This window comes from Hippoglossus hippoglossus, chromosome 6 (genome assembly GCF_009819705.1).
Source record: "Hippoglossus hippoglossus isolate fHipHip1 chromosome 6, fHipHip1.pri, whole genome shotgun sequence".
NCBI lineage: Eukaryota > Metazoa > Chordata > Actinopteri > Pleuronectiformes > Pleuronectidae > Hippoglossus > Hippoglossus hippoglossus.
Window position 1 is genome coordinate 1,189,714 of NC_047156.1, and position 16,851 is coordinate 1,206,564.

The 16,851-nt window shown below is 46.2% G+C and overlaps 1 protein-coding gene across 1 annotated transcript in view; it reads left to right on the forward strand.

Annotated features, from left to right (window-relative positions):
• The window catches only part of spire2 (spire-type actin nucleation factor 2), a 16,032-nt gene extending 329 nt beyond the window's left edge, over positions 1-15,703 (forward strand). Inside the window, exons 1-15 of the mRNA XM_034589265.1 lie at positions 1-86; positions 6,014-6,057; positions 6,552-6,935; positions 7,425-7,505; positions 7,593-7,757; positions 7,984-8,070; positions 8,552-8,669; positions 9,774-9,940; positions 10,241-10,463; positions 12,085-12,212; positions 12,715-12,852; positions 12,974-13,041; positions 13,448-13,475; positions 14,148-14,245; positions 15,178-15,703. The exon at positions 1-86 is cut by the window's left edge and continues 329 nt beyond it. Of these exons, the coding sequence (XP_034445156.1) occupies positions 1-86; positions 6,014-6,057; positions 6,552-6,935; positions 7,425-7,505; positions 7,593-7,757; positions 7,984-8,070; positions 8,552-8,669; positions 9,774-9,940; positions 10,241-10,463; positions 12,085-12,212; positions 12,715-12,852; positions 12,974-13,041; positions 13,448-13,475; positions 14,148-14,245; positions 15,178-15,589 (2,227 nt within the window). The 3' untranslated portion in view covers positions 15,590-15,703. The remainder of the gene's footprint in view (positions 87-6,013; positions 6,058-6,551; positions 6,936-7,424; positions 7,506-7,592; positions 7,758-7,983; positions 8,071-8,551; positions 8,670-9,773; positions 9,941-10,240; positions 10,464-12,084; positions 12,213-12,714; positions 12,853-12,973; positions 13,042-13,447; positions 13,476-14,147; positions 14,246-15,177) is intronic.
• Positions 15,704-16,851: the final 1,148 nt, after the last annotated feature.

A 16,851-nucleotide genomic window follows, 5' to 3' on the forward strand; every position in this document is an offset into this window, starting at 1 on the left:
CGGCCCCGGCCGCGGGAAGGAGCCGTCCTCCATCCTCCTGCACCGGGACGGAACCGTGTGCTTACAGCGGGAGCCCCGGGTCCACGGTAAGACAGCGGAGCCCTGGTTCTCCCTCTCCGACGCTCCGTTAGGAACAAAGTGAATTGTAACACAAAGTTTGTGCCGTTTAAAGTTAGTTAACGTTACAGTTTAACCAGACACAGTTTTTTAAAGACCAGGAGCCGCTTTTCAATTCGGCGTAAATTAAAATCCACGAATCCGAATGTTTATGGCTAAAATTCAGACTTAATCAAACTGTTCCTGGTGTTTTCCTCCAGTGAACTTTAGCACTGGAGGTGAAGTTGGCTTTATGTTGGACATGGACAGGATGGACAGGATTCACTCAGGGACCGTCAACAAATTCTTACTTTTATTACACTTGACTAATAGACCAATTGGACAGTGTTGGATTTCAGCGTCTAGTTCATCTTCTTCTGCTTATTAAGTCCATAAAAGTCTGTGTCTGCGTGTGTGTGTGTGTGTGTGTCTGTACGTCTGTGTGTGCGTCTGTGTGTGTCTCATACATGTCATGAACCTTTATTGTTATAGGCACTTCACGTGTGTGTTGCTGGTTGAAGTGCAGTGTTGAATTTGGACACGTGATATGTTCACTTTTGATAAATCTTCATAAACATGAACAGTGCGTTGCAGTGAGTGGGGGACTGAACATTCTGAAGCATGAGTCGAACGTGTCTTCTTCTGTGTCCTGGGATAACACGGTTAACCCCCCCCCCCCCCCCCCCCCCAGCACTAATATTACAGGTGCTGATCTTCGTCATAACAACAACATTCTCTGTGGTGATTTGTCTACAAAGTAAAAGCACAAGGTTTTGCAGAGCTTTTATTTTGAAAAAGTTGTGACCTTGGGTCTGAAGATTGTGTCGGTTGTTAATCAGAATCTGGAAAAGTTGACCTGTCATGTGAAAAAAAAAAAGAAATGCTTCACTCCTCCGTTTCACGGAACCGGTTCGTAGGAGACGGACGAGTAGATCAGAACTTGTGAAAAAGCTCCTTCACGCTGTCTAACTCGCAGTCAGTGATTTATTGTTTTATAGTTTAACAGCGACAAACAATAAAAGCAACAAGGTTTGGTTTGGGTCACGTGATATGGCCGCTAATAAAAACAATGCAGTTATCTCCTGTTCAAGCAGGACTTTATTGACGGTCCCTAAATGAATGAAAGCTGGAGTGTCTGTTGAATCTCCAACACAAAGCTGACTTCAGTATTCCAGTATCTGGAGCTTGGGAACATGCTGTTCGTCCTGTCCCGTTCAAAACAAGCATCCCTGCAACAACCGACCTTCCACTAGATCCCTGGATCATCTCACAGAGCCCTGCGCTGCCGTCGCACCCGAGCAGCCCGCCTGTGTTCTGTTGCACCATCGATGCCAACAAGGATGACTCGTATTATACCAGTACATGGTTAATAATTCATTGCTTCACTCCAGCGTCCCCCCCCCCCCCCCCCCCTCTCTCCAGGACTGTTTAGGAGACTTCAAAGTGTGGCTGGGAGGATTTTACGCAGTCCTCTGGTTGTTTGTGCCGCTGAGTTCAGCCTCCACCTGCATAATATCAGAATCTTTATGAGCTCACTGAGGGCTGGGCCCAAGGAACCTGCTCCAGGAGTCTGACACAGCACAGAGGCCACTTCAGATCAAACCTGAGATTAACACAAGGTGTGTTCATGTGTCAACTATACACATGTGTACTCCTTTTATATCAACGGAGCATAAATCCAACAAACCACAAAGCCTTTGTTTCATAAACTTTTTCACCTATTGTCCCCAGAGTCTGGACTAATCACAGGGTGTTATTTATATTTAAGTGCCTCCACAGAAACCCTCTCAGAGGTCGTGTTGTGTACTCGTTTTGTTGTGTCATCGTGCAGCCATTAGTGTATCTGAGTTTCCTTCTGCCAAGAGTCGAGAGAAGGACGAATACATATCAAAAACCACAAGTGAAAAAATGATTTAACCTCTGGAATGAAAAAAGATGTTCCAGATTCCAATTGATGAATTAAAACATTTGAAAAGTGCTCGATAGATTAAATGTTCTCGTAGAGTTGCGGAGCTACTTCATCATCACTGACTCACTTTTTATTGTTGGTGCGCTGGATGTTAGAAAACTTTGAGTTCATCCTACCTGGTTTATCTGCAGTGAACATGTTAGAGTCAATGTTTCTTAAAAGCTTTTTATTAAGTAATTAAGAACTCCATGCTTTGTTAAACTTTATGTTTTGACTTTTAAATTCCCAGGGACCCAAATATTAGCTATAATCCCATATACTTTATTTACGGTTCACACAGTGAAAGGTAAGAGTAGTGAGATTCTAGTGATAATCCTCCTTTTTATTCTACTCACTTTTATCAAAGTGATTATAAATCCACTGGTTCCCCAGAGGGACGACAGGACGGACACAGGAACGTCTTCAGGTCCTGGAGAGGTGGATCTTTAGTCCTTCATCCTCATGGACGATCCCTGAGTCAACACAGTGCGAATGGAAGCGCAGGTGAAAATCCCTCCTCCGGCTCAACAGAGTCACACGCTCGTTTTCTCTAAGTCGACACATCGTGCTGGTGTTGGATGCTTTCTTATTTAATGCAGATTACAACATTACAACAACTCTCCCAGTGTTAGAGAAAGTGATTAAAGAAATGCTTGGATCTGCTTCCTGATCCAGATCCACAAGTTCTTCCTTGACACAAAGTTCCTTCCACCGAGTTGAGTGAAAACCAAACCTGCTCAGTGACGAGTTTCCTCATGACTCCAGCAGCTGGATTGATTCTCTTTAAATGTAAAACCCTCACAGCACAACCTCCTTCATGCACAGTTATAAAAAACATTCTGTTAAATTTTAATGTCGACTCAGGCTGAGCTGTTGCATCAGCCTCACATAACAGCACCATGGAGGATAAAACCGTCCATTCACAGGCCTCGTCTGGTCTGATGACGTCCAATGGCCGTGCTCCGTTCAAATAAACACACGCACTCAGGTGGCATTTAGATCCAATCATGAGCGAAAGGACTCTCGTCTCCAAACTGCTTTAAAAAGACATTCTCACTGAGCGTTTCCACCTTTCTCCTCCGACCTGGGAGTGTGAGAGTTCAGTAACATCAGCCTGGAAATCTGAACCTCCTCTGGTTGTCTGAGATTCTGCAGAGGTGGAGGAAGTAAATGTGAATCCAGGTATTAGCTGGATTCCACAGTATTTTAATGTGAGCACACACCTGATGTATCGGCCTGACTCACACAGTTAAACACACACACGTGTCTCTTTGTTTAGTCTCTGGAACAGGACAGACGCTCCCTCCCTGTTGGTCAACATCAGTTCAGTTTGCTGACATCACTGACTTCAGCTGTTTCGGTGACGAGCCGCTCGTCCTTCAGACAGAAAGAATCTGACGAGGCTGAATCCCGCTGCTGGAATAATCCCATCATATTATTTTCCCTCAGTGTCAGAAGTTGCAGATTTCTGAAACACGTCAAACTTTTTTTCTGCAATAGACACGGTTGAATTTATTCAACAGAGAAACAACTTCAGGCCAAACTTAATTGAAAAATAGATTTGTATCCAGACTGAACCTCTAACTTATAGAGAACATAGACATGGAAACTTTGCTCCTCTACACAAAATTTACTCCACAACGTAGAGTGTAAATAAAGATGGACGACACGACTCCTCTTCCTCCCACTATCCACAAGTGGAGCCACGATATCCTGAACACGAACTCTGCCATCTTTCAGAGTCTGAGCCGTATAGATCAGGGGGTGGAGCCATATAGACCAGGGGGTGGAGCCGTATAGATCAGGGGGTGGGGCCATATAGACCAGGGGGTGGAGCCGTATAGATCAGGGGGTGGAGCCGTATAGATCAGGGGGTGGAGCCGTATAGACCAGGGGTGGGGCCATATAGACCAGGGGGTGGGGCCATATAGATCAGGGGGTGGAGCCATATATACCAGGGGGTGGGGCCATATATATCAGGGGGTGGAGCCATATAGACCAGGGGGTGGGGCTGTATAGATCAGGGGGTGGGGCCATATAGATCAGGGGGTGGAGCCATGGTTGAGAGATCCCGCCATTACACATGTTGACAAATGCTTTCTTAAGTTTTGTGTCTGATCTGCTAACCTGGAGGAGGTGGGGTTTATGAACAGCCACCAGGGGGCGATCGAGGCACTTTGGCTTCACTTTTGGGAGCTGCAATGTCCTCCCTCTTTACTTAGTTATTCATCTCCTCTAAATAGGTCGTCTGGCTTTAACTTTTGGAGACACTGCCCCCCCCCCATGTTTCCGGTGGTACTGCTCCGTTTTGTCAGTTTAGCATCCGTAGGTTTCTGAAGACGTGAATAGGGACAGAGCGAAAGCAGCGACAGACAGAAATCTGTTTCTATATAAGTCTCTCACTTTCAGCATAAATGAACATTAAGATGAAGACTTTTTATGTGATATAAATAAGTAAAAGCACTTCTTTCTTCTTGGTGTAGTGTGTAAAATACATGTTGTCATATCAGGAAACTGAGACACGTCTGTGAAGAGCTTCATGTCTGTGATGTCCTCGAGGTGAGGACCCAGTCGTCTGTGACTCTCTGGTTCAAAGTGTCCTCCTGGATCTAAGCTCGAGGTGTTTACAGAGCCGTGGGAAACTGGCGGGAGAATCGCTGGTGTCACGCTCTGACCTCAGATGTGTATTATTTGAACCTGTCAGGCCGGTTTGCAGGAGTTCATGTTATCATCTCGTGTGTGTGTGTGTGTGTGTGTGTGTGTGTGTGTGTGTGTGTGTGTGTGTGTGTGTGTGTGTGTGTGTGTGTGTGTGTGTGTCTTCTCCTCCCCCCTCAGTGTCAGTTGCAGCTTTTTGTTGATGGAGGCAGCTTCTGTTCTCTCAGGGAACAGAGTGATGCTGTGTTTAGGTCGGAGTCTCAGCGTTATTGACAGGAGAGGCTGCTGTTGCCCCCCCCCCCCCCCCCCCCCCATCACCACACCCATGCTCTCATCGCTCTGTTATCTCTCTCTCTCTCTCTTTCCAACATATTCTCTTCTTCTTTTATTCCCTTGTTGTTCTCCGTCTTTGTCTCCGTCCTCTCGTCCTCTCGTCCCTTCTCCTGTTTCTCCGCAGTGAAAGCTGCTGATCGAGGAGTTTCAGGCCTCTCGGGTGTCGTTACCGACATCTGAGCTGGGAGAGAGAGCTCTTTTACTGTTACACACACACAGACACACACACACACACACACACACACACACACACCCTTCTGCTACACTGTGGGACATATGGAGTAACATGTTTGATTTAATGACCAATTCAAGTCGTTTCTGAGTCCCAGCTTTATTTTGAAGGAGTTATTAAAATCAGAGAAGCATATTCCACGTAAAGATGAAACCTGTTTAATTCAAACTTAAAATATGGATTCAAGTTTAGAAAAGTCACAGAAGTTAACATAATAAATATAACATAATAAAAGGAATTTAATGAAATACGTAAAAATAAAAAATAATTTACACTCTTACTGCTTTCACAGGATAAGATAAGACAGATAAGAAATTAACGTTTTACAAAAAATATAAAACAAGACCAACTCAAAATCCCTAAACTACACTAAAATAATTAAGCTGATTGATTTTGTACAACATAAAAAAAAACTTAAAATTTCAAATATGAAAAAATAACAAGACAGAACTGAGGAGAATATATAGAACTGTGTTCATTTGGTTTTTATTTTATATAAACACAGACTTTTATCATTGCACATGTAGTCTGTAACCTTTTTATTATTCTGTGTATTTGATATCAATTTGTTTTCCTCATTTTCTTTGTATTTCTCTTTGTTTGTGAATTATTGTGAAGCCCAAACCAAAGTGAATTCACTTGAGTTTAGCGATTAACTAGTTTTAGCAGAAATATCATTTAAAATCCAACGTAGTAAATATGAAGTGTGTCAGGAAATGATAAGTTTTTCTCTTTCTGTGTTTCCTCAGACGACTCTGACGAACCTCCTCGGTCACCGACTGCAGAGCGACAGGTGACACAACAAGACACACAGAGCCTCGTTCATCTGACTGAAGAACGTCCACCGAGGCCCGATCGTCTCCCTATGAAACCACATTTAAATTCAGATTTATATTTGGATCTGCACCGAATCACACACGCTCATAAACATCAGACCTCACACGTGATTCTCTTCATTAAGATTCATGAATTATTCTCAAGGGAAATGTTGAAAAACCTCACAATGTTAAAGAAAGCTAGAAAATCCTGGATCTGCACCAAACTTCAGTGGGTTCTGTCCTGACCCAGAATGATCCCTCCTCCTAGTTTAGTGGAAAGTCATTGAGAAGGTAAAGTCCAGTGACCTCACAGACAAACACACAACCGATTGGTGGAAGGAGTAAACTTTAGGCTTCAGCTGTTTTAAGACCTGTTGACCTTAATTTGAACATATTCACACTTTGAGAAATGAAATGTAGAGACGTGAATTTGTCAGTGAACTGGCCGAACTTGATGCGTCTCCTCCAGGTGGTGCAGTCGCTGGGCGTGGCCATCTACAGAGCTCTGGACTGGGGCCTGGACGACAGCGAGGAGCGGGAGCTCAGTCCACAGCTGGAGCGCCTCATCGAGCGCATGGCCGGCGAGGACCAGGGCGAAGAGGGAGACAGCATCGCCGGAAACGGAACGACAGATGAGGGGTACAGCGGACAGGAGGAGGAAGAGGAGGAGGAGGAGGAGAAGGGGGGGGCGATAAGGCCGGTACGTACGTTCCGCCAGGTGATGGCGAGATGTGCGTCCCGGCTGTCCAATCCCAGCCTGGCTCCAGAGCACTATCAGGCTGTGTGCAGGGCTCTGTTCCTAGAGACCCTGGAGCTGCAGACCTTCCTCACCAAGATCAGAGACGCCAAGGATGTGAGTTCGATTCCCTCAGTGTTCACATCACTTTTACATCAAACTCATTCAGAATATTTAGGGAATAAACGCAGGAAACTACTTCAGAGGACTTTCAGAGCAGAGCTCACTGGCTAACTGCTGCTTCCTCCGGTTTGGAAATGAACAGAATTATTAGTGCTTCCTGTTTTATCTTCATAAAACTATCATTTATTTACCAGATCATCTGACCTCGGGTTGTTCGGGGCAGTTTTCATAACTAACCCAAGTTATGATAAACTCTCGTTTTCCTTTAAACCAACCTGCAGTCACTCACACAGTTTTCTTCAGAAGGGGATTTGTTATCTGACACTTTGGTCTTTGTATCATCATTAAAGAAATGCTCATATAAACCAGACGTAATCCGAACGTTGGTCATCAGAAGGATTTGAAATGATAATAAGTTGAGTTCAGTGTGAGCATCGTTACTGTTTGTGGGTAAAACAAATGTGTTTCCTGTTTGTTGCTTAGATGCTGAAGAAGATCACAACAGAGGAAGCTCTGGAAGATCGGTCGACGGCCGAGCTGGACGCCCTGAAGAACAGAGACTGGGTGAGACGAGCCCGTGGGTCGTCACGGTGACGCCTGCAGACACGTCTGAGTGTGTGTTGAAGTGACTGTGGTTGTTTTCCCTCGCAGGCCCGTCTGTGGGTGCAGCTGATGAAGGATCTCAGACAGGGGGTGAAGCTGAAGAAGGTGCAGGAGCAGCCGTTCAACCCGCTGCCCACAGAGTTCAGCCTCACGCCCTTCGAGATGCTGATGCAGGACATACGAGCGCGAAGGTTCCAGCTGCGTAAAATCATGGTGAGCGACGAGTCCTGAGCTCAAAGGAATCAAGCATTCGAGTGTCAGACACATTTAGAAGTGGAGTCGCTGCCCTGTGGTGGGTTTCCTCCCCCTGGGACCTTTGACCTTTTACCCCTGAAATCTAACCGGTTCATCTTTTAGCCCCTCCCTGCGGCTCAGTGGGATTCTCTGACATGGTGTGACACCGTGTAACGTGTGGGTTGTGTGTTTGTTGTGTTGCCAGGTGGACGGTGACATTCCCACCACAGTGAAGAGAAATGCACATGAGCTGATCCTGGATTTCATCAGGTCGAGACCTCCACTCAAACCAGTGAGTCTGAAAACACCTCAGAGGGAATCGAACCACGCTACATGAGACTAATGATCACAAGCAAACACATTAATAGTTGATTGTTATTAAAGTCCAGGTTTTGTTCAACTTTAGGTTTAGACTTAAACTTTAAAATGACTATTGTCTCCAGTCATACACTGTATATAAAGATGATCTATGACTGCAGATAAAGATGGACGACACGTCTCTCACTGTATAAACATGAAGCCAAAGCATCTTGGATACAAACGCTGCCATCTTAACCAGGTGGCGTCAGTTCGAGTCTTTGCAGCAGTGATCGTGGAGCCGTGACATCGAAGTTCCGTCCTCGGTCTTCTTCTGTTGCCTCTCGGCCTCGTCGTTTAAAGTCTCGATGCTTTTTACCGTTTTGATGCAGACGACACTCGGCTCCGTTAAAACCCTCAGATCCAAGTCAGCTTCTGTCTCTATAGTCTTGTGTTGTGATTATTTCTTCTATAAGGTCATGGAGCGCAGCCTCCCCCCCCCTCCCCTGCAGCAGCCGTCCCTCCATGACCGGGTCCTGGCTGGGATCAAGCAGGAGAGGAAGCTCCGGCCCGTGGACCCGCCCAGCTCCAGACGTAAAACCAATATCTTTCACTGCTTTTTCTTTTTACCCCACGATACGCAGAGTGCACCTGAGAGTCACATGACATATTTAAGAATGAAAAACATCATAAATCTGCTAATTATACGCCTCCTCAGCGGCGACACCTAGTGGCCGGAGGCATTATGCGTTTGTGTTGTCCATCCGTCCCTTTCTTGTGAGGTCAAGGTCACAGTGGCCATGTGTTTGGCCTCTTGAACATGATTTCTCAATATGTCTTTTGGAAATGTCTTCGTATTTTGAGCAGTTGTCCCTTGGACTCAGTTTGAACTGATCAGATTTCAAAGGTCAGAGTGACGTCATATCAGTCAGAATAATAATGTATGTAGACTGAAACTTCACCGGTTGACGGAGACATACGAGCACATGGTGGTAATTCTAACTCTGGAAAAGATTCACAACAAGAAATGCTTGTGTCATTAAAGACTAAATTCTAATTTAATGATTTTTTTCCACTTGACCTGTGGAGCGTTTCAGTTTCTACCACACGGACACAAACGTACTTAAATAATAAAATGGTCACATATGACATTTGTAAACATTTGTTGATGTGAGCACAGTTTCACTTCACGTGTCTCATCACGACCTTCTGTCCCTGCCTCACTCTGCTGAGCAGGACACACATGGGACTCTCCAGCAGCGTGGACACACACTCTAGATAATGACGCTCTCGTCTGCGCTCTGTCAGGGTCACAATGCACCTGATAGTTTTCTATTTCAAGCTCCAGCTCATGTGGAGGTGGTTTAACATTTCATGAATATTGACCCGTTGTTAACAGATCAAGGTCAGTGAGAAGTCGCTCGGTGTAAAAACAAGGAATCCGACCTGAATGTTAATTCTGAGAAATATTATCATGCAGCCTGAACAACTTAGTGAACTTAAGGTTCAATCCAACCTGCTGGTGTTTCCCGTGAGTCCTTGTAGCAGCTGTTTTCTAGTTTGGGTGATTAAAAGAGGAAAAGCATCGTGAGATAATCTGTTTGTCTTGTAGTTCAGTTATTACACTCGTTTCTAAAATGAGTGTTAATGATGTCGACGTGTTGAATCACTGTTTTCTGTGTGTTTCTCTCCCTGCAGCTTTCGGCTCTCTGCCCTGTCTCGCTCAGACTTGTCCCTGCAGCGTCAAATCTACTTCATGCATCGACCTGTCTGTGTCGGACTCGGGGCCCCGGGCCCCGTCCCGCCCTCGCATCCTGCTCAAGGCCCCGACGCTGGCAGAGATGGAGGAGATGAACATATCAGAGGTGAGGCTACGCTTCAGTCACTTTATCTCCTCTTTATTTTCCTCCGTCACCTCCAAACCCTCCTAATGCTGCTCCTTCACTTTCCCTCTTCCTCTGCCATCCTCTCCCTCCTCCACCCACTTCCTCCTCCACCTTCTTCCTCCTCCACCTTCTTCCTCCTCCATCTTCCTCATCAACCCTCTTCTTCCTCCACCTTATTCCTACTCCATCCCTCTCCTCCTCTGTTCTCCTCCTCCTGCACCCTCGTCCTCCTCCTCCATCCTTTTCCTCCATCCTGTTCCTCATTCGTCCTCACCACAGGAGGAGGAGTCCCCAGACAGCAGCGAGCTGAAGCGGGTGGAGAGCTCCCCCACGCCTCTGAAACGGGATCGTTCCTTCTCCGAGCACGACCTGGCCTTGCTCCGTGGAGAGATGCTTCCTTCGCTCTCCGAGTCGGCCCAGCAGGACGGGGGGGTCAGGCTGAGGGGCCAGAGGCCGCGGTCCCGGACGCTGACCAGCGGCGGACCACCTCCTTACTTCAGAGGTCAGTATGGAAACGTTGGCTCGGAGAGCGGAGAGATCAGAGCTTCTGAAGCTGCACATCACAAAGATTCAAAGAAACAGTTTTATACAGGACTGTATCATGAATGACCACATGGGGGCAGTATTTACACTGAAACCCTTCAAGCTCAATTTGGACAGTTGGACATGAACTGTTTCTTTATGGACTTTCTGCAGTTTCATGAACTGATGTTGACAAACCGCTGCAGCTCATTGGTCGGAGTCTCGTGTTCGACTGAAGGACAAATAACAAACGACTCTGTTCACACCGGCTGCATTTCAATCCTCGTCCCACAGAGGGAGAAACACTCACTCTGTGGTTTCTGTATTTATCCTCATTCATTTTTTAATGAGCTGAAGGTTTTGATAGTTTTACATTTATTTAGAGGGAAGATTTTTAAGGTTCCAGTTCTTCTGCCTCAAGGGAAACTGGTTAAATAACTAAACGATGAAGACGAAACAACGACTTCCTTCTTCTGACACAAGTTCTTTATTTCCCTCTCGTAATTCCAGTCATATGTAAAGACCGTCTGTCCTCAGTTATCCTGCGAACAGTAACCTCGTTAGCTCACTGAAACAAGAGCTGTGTCCGGGCCCTGTGCTGAGATCGCAGCGGCGCTGACGGGGAGAGTTGGGATGGATTCTAATCAAATATAAAGATGTGCTGATAAAGTCAAACTGAGGGAAGGAGGGTGGAGGCTAATGGGTTTGAACTGTGAGCTGCAAGTAAACCACAGGGTGGAGGTTATGTGTGTGACGGCCATTAGCAGCGTCCAACGATCTCCACTTCAATCCATTCTCCATCTGTAAGTGGCTGCAAGCTGATCCACGCTGCTGCACAGACCACCGGCTCTCCACCTGGTGGGGGGGCATAGAGTGCCTGCAGGGGGGTGGATGACCAGGCGGAAAATCATGGAGTGAAAGTTGTATGAATATATTTATGGATATGAACATGATATGGATCCCGACCTGGTGCCGCCTCTTCCTCCGCAGTGTATTCAGGCTCATTTAATGCACCGTCAATATATTGTTCTGTGTGTTGACACATGTGACGTAAAGAAAGTCATCTGGTGGAGTTTAGGCAACAAAACAAAGACACATCTCGGTTTCGGCATCACGGTGCACGTCCTCATATACCGTCGATGTTGTAACATCAGTTTAATTCACTAAATTCCACTTGGACCTTTTATTATTGGCTTCCTCTGATCTGTAGTATGCGACTCTGCCAACAGGGGGCGCTGGAGCCTTCACTGTGAGAGTGTGAGGAGGCCTCAGCTGATCCAAATGATCCAGGGATGTTTACCGGCCTGTTTACTTTCCATTAGAGCCACATTGACACCTTCGTGTGAGGGATCAGAGTTTCAGCTCCAGACCCCCGACCGTCTCACTGGGACCGGAGCTTCACCCGAGGGGCTGAAATCCCTCTGCTGAGATTAATAAAACATGACAGTGTCGTCCACTGTGCAGGGCTGAGATCTGAGAGGAAGCTAAACGAAGGAGGCCGATGTGTAATTCATGAACTTTCTCTCACTCTCTCTCTAACGTCGTCCTCAGTGGATTCAGTCCTGTTTACTTCTCTCTCTCTTCCTCCTTTCCCACCCCAGCATCCTTCCCGGGTCACAGCTGGGCGCCGTCCTCCCCGGCCCGTCTGTCTCTGAGCTCGGTGGACGAGACCACGGAGGCCTCCGAGGCGAGGTCCCGCTCCAGAGCTGCAGACGAGCACCAGTGGATGGTGAGGAAAACAAATTCATCGAGTCAGTTTCAGTCTTAATGGTCCCAAAATCCTAAAAGTCACATTTTCTTAAAACAGGAGAAACTATTTCTCTTGTGAAGTGAAATTATTTCAACCTGGTTCCATCACAAATCAACAGTTTGTCAGTTAGAGACGATTTTATATAAGAAGGTAAAAGTGTGAGTGTTGTTTGCTCTTATTGTTTTTTTGCAGGTTTTGCACATCATATAAAATCCATATTATATTATTCATAACTTATTACTTTATGAATTCAAATCAAACCAACTGATCTGAGCAAGGTTACAAAGTGCTTCACAAAATCCATGAGAAAAACTGAATGATCTAAAATAAAAGGTTTCATTTTAAGCATCAAATCATAACATAAGGTCAAGACCCTGACATTTAAAACCCGTATGTGCGTTGTAAGAATCCCCACGATGCCTCGTTGAGATGATGAAGTGTTAAACCACTGAAATCAGATGACTGGTGTCTCTGTGTCCAGGAGGAGTTCAGTCACCCGGTGGAGAGTCTCGCTCTCACCGTGGACGAGGTCATCAACGTGCGCCGAGTGCTCGTCAAAGCGGAGATGGAGAAGTTCCTTCCGAGCAAAGAGCTTTACAACAACCTGAGGAGAGGCAAGGTGACGGAGGAGCTCCACCCTCTGCTGCGTCCCACTGAGCTGACGTCACACTGACTAACTGTGTGTGTGTCTGTGTGTGTGTCTCTCTCTGTGTGTGTGTGTGTGTGTGTGTGTGTCTCAGGTCTGCTGCTGCTGCAGAGTCAAGTTCCCTCTCTTCTCGTGGCCGTCTACGTGCCTCCTGTGTAAAAGGTATCAGAGAAAACTTTGCTTCATCCTCACGTCACATTTTTCTTTAAATGTTACTTCATGTTTGTTCAAGCTGAACACTGGATATTACCCATGATCCTCTGCTTCCTGAACCAGAAGAGCTGCTGCTGTAACAAATCCACCAAACTCTTTAATAACTCCTGAGTGTTTTTAACTGATCTCAGTTCAGCTTCACTCTTCAGCTGCAGCTGGTTGTGACAGTTGAAGCTGACTCTCAGTCAGTTCTTCTCACAGGAGATGGAACCCACTCAGCAGAGTCACAGAGAACAGACGCTCAGGGAGAGAAGGAGGAAACTTTCTCATGTTCACACTATAGGAACCCCACAGCTCTGACCTCCTCCACCTGCAGAAGAGCAGCTGTATTGATTCAGTGTTTTGTCTCTTTCAGATCCGTCTGTGGCTGCTGCAGCGCGAAGGTAGAAATAAAACCTCTTCATCATATCATGTGATCAGTGATGAAAATGCATCAAACTCTTTCTGCTTCATTTTTAAACAAATGATGCAAAACTCTCTTCTTACAGTGATTTTATTATTTTAAAGTGGACGTCACATATTTAATCACAAACAGGTCGGAGACGACAGTTTGTTTAAGATACAGACTCTAAAAATGTAAATGAACAAGTCAAATAACAATAAGAAGAAATATAACAAAAAACGTGTGTGTGTGTGTGTGTGTGTGTGTGCGCGCGCGCGTGCGTGCGTGTGTAAAATGTATTTCCATATTTTACCACTTGTTAATAACACAGCTTTATTTCAGTTGAAGTTTTTGTGTTGACGTCGCTTCTTCTGTTCTTTTGTTGGTTTTGATTTCGCCTCAGGCCCAGGCCATGTTGGATGTGTGGGTCTGTGCTCTGTAGGTTTGTGTGGTTCTTTTGTGTGTATTATTTATTGTGTGGTTGTGTCGGGGTGCTGTGACTCGTTGTGCTGTTTAACATTGTTGTGGTGTCTATTTGCTCATAAGTGACAGTGCTGTGTCTTTTAGTGTTTGTGTATTTGAATGTGTTATTTGTACTTCTATAAATACTTGTATGACAGTACTTTGCCGTGTCCCACCTCAACACAGTGTCCTTCTCATTGTTTTGCTCCAGATGAAGATTCCCTCGAAGAAGATGGCTCATATCCCTGTGTACACGGTGGGATTCCACAGCACCCCCAAGAGCCACGCACACAAAAGCCAAGTCTATAAGTGAGTGTGTGTTTTTATCTGTGAATCCACAGCAGGGGCAGTCTCAACCTGAGGGTCGGGTTCAGGGTCGATCGACCTTCTGGAGGCTAAATGCTTCCAGCAGTTGTTGCAGTAAAGATGTCAAACACGTCTCGGACACAGACGCTGCCATGTCCCTTGAAGCCAGAGTCTGTGGGGTAGTGATCATGGAGAGGAGCCGTGGTATCGAGGTCCCGCCCATACACATGTTTGACCAATCCTGAGTCAGTCTCAGCTGTCAATCATGACGTCTCAGCCCGTTTCTAAAAATAAAATAACTAATTAAAACCAAACTGATCAGAAACATAAACACTTGAACAAACATCAGTGAGATAAGGACGACCTGAAAGGACAGAAACATCTTTGACAAACATTTATTTAACGTCTACTTTGATTTTTTTAAGTTTGGTCCATGTCCCATTTGCTAACATGGAGGAGGAGGCTTTATGATCTCTGCTGCAAATATTTGAACCCTAGAATTGGACAAACATAATTTTAGCACGTGATTTTCAGCTCATCGCGCGTGAGAACATGAATGTGTGAATAAACGTCACAGCCGTCAAGATATTTCACAATAAAAGGAGGAAGAGAAGTCCACAGATCACGAATCTCAGTATTTCATCCTTTAGGACCAAGAACTAAACTGCACAGTCAATCAAGTCCAATAATTAATTATTAATTATCAATAATTAATAAATAACAGCCAATAATCTGAATGCTGGGTTCATATTTCAATATGGAAAAGTTATATGTTTTTAACCAAAAAAAACAAGATGCCGTCAGCGCCCTCTAGTGGTGCAGATGGTTCATCCAATCACCTTCCATGGATCTGTTGAAAGCACCTGATCTTTTCTGTGGTTTAAACGTCTGCATTCATCATAGAGATAATAAAACGTCTCCCTGTCCCCCTGCAGGTCCCTGAGGACTTTGTCCCGTCGCTCGGTGGAGGAGGAGTTTCCTCACCTCTACGCTCACGGCTGCACGCTGCGCGACATCTGCGCCGATTGCACCAAGTTCGTGGCCGATGTCATTTCTTCCAGCCGCCGGAGCGTGGACATCCTCAACAACACCCCCAAGAGGGAGGCCAAGGCGGCTGCCGCTGCTCCGAGGCCACAGCTGCAGCATCAGTCCCACCTGGAGACTTCCCCCCAGCCTCACCTCCCCCAGCCTCACCTCCCCCAGCCTCACCTCCCCCAGCCTCCCCCCCAGCCTCACCTCCCCCACCTCCCTCCCCAGGCCCCTCAGCAACAGCAGCGACTTCACGCATCATTGCCTCCTTCTTCGCCGCAGCTCCGCACCGAGACGATCAACAATGTGAACCAATGATTAGATACACACTGTTTGACTCTCTGACACTGCACACACACACACACACACACACACACACACACACACACACACACACACACACACACACACACACACACACACACACACACACACACACACTGTTTTTCTTGCTGTTTGGTTGTAATACTCAAGCATCCGATGTCTCGTCGCTTGCTGGAGTCTTAAACCTGTGGACATGTTGACGTGGGGAGGGTCCACCTGTGGGATGGACGGACGCAGCAGCAGAGCTCCTTTGAAGGAGCCTTCGAAAGAGGACAGGTCTTCAGACGCAGCTTCTGAAATGAGACACAGTTTATGATCCAGTGGACTCTTCTTTAAATGAAGTATTTAATGAAATGATGTGAAACGCTGTATAGAGAGTTTTTAGTGAGAATCTAGAGACACTGACTCACTCATCATCCAGCTCATTATCGCCCACATCTCACGTGCACACACGTGCACAGAGCCCCCTACTCACTTCATAGGCTTTCAGCAGGAGGCCGTTTTCCCTGCAGCTCCAGGACTTGCCTCCCTGAAGCTCACGGCTTCACAGGGAAGCTCTGGTGGTTAAACTCTGAGGTGGAGGTGGGTGGAGGCATTTACTCGACATGGACCCATAACATTTTAGCTCCCTGTTGTTGCCTTGTGTTTACTCATGAATGTAATTTAGAGGAACTGAACAGGAATAAATTTAATCAAATTCTAAGCTCGCACATATGATATTAACTTTTATTTTTAAATCATCCTTAAAAAGGGATTTATACAAAGAGCGCCTGCTGCTTTTAAAAGTCCCGGGTACGAGCGGCTGAGGTTCGATGGTGATGACACTGTGAATGTACAGGGGCTGATTGACTGATGGAAGTCGCTCGCTCTCTCGCTCTTTCTCTCTTGCTCTCGCTCTCGCTCTCTCTCTCTCTCTCTCTCTTGCTCTTGCTCTCTCGCTCTTGCTCTCTCTCTCTTTCTCTCTTGCTCTTGCTCTCTCTCGCTCTCGCTCTCTCTCTCTTGCTCTCTCTCTCTCTCTCTTTCTCTCTTGCTCTCGCTCTCTCTCGCTCTCGCTCTCTCTCTCTCTCTCTTGCTCTCTCTCTCTTGCTCTTGCTCTCACTCTCTCACTCGCTCTCGCTCTCTCTCTCTCTCTCTTGCTCTCTCTCTCTTGCTCTTGCTCTCGCTCTCACTCTCTCTCTGTCTCTCTGTCTCTCTCGCTCACTCTCTCTCTCGCTCTCACTCTCTCTCTGTCTCTCTGTCTCTCTCGCTCACTCTCT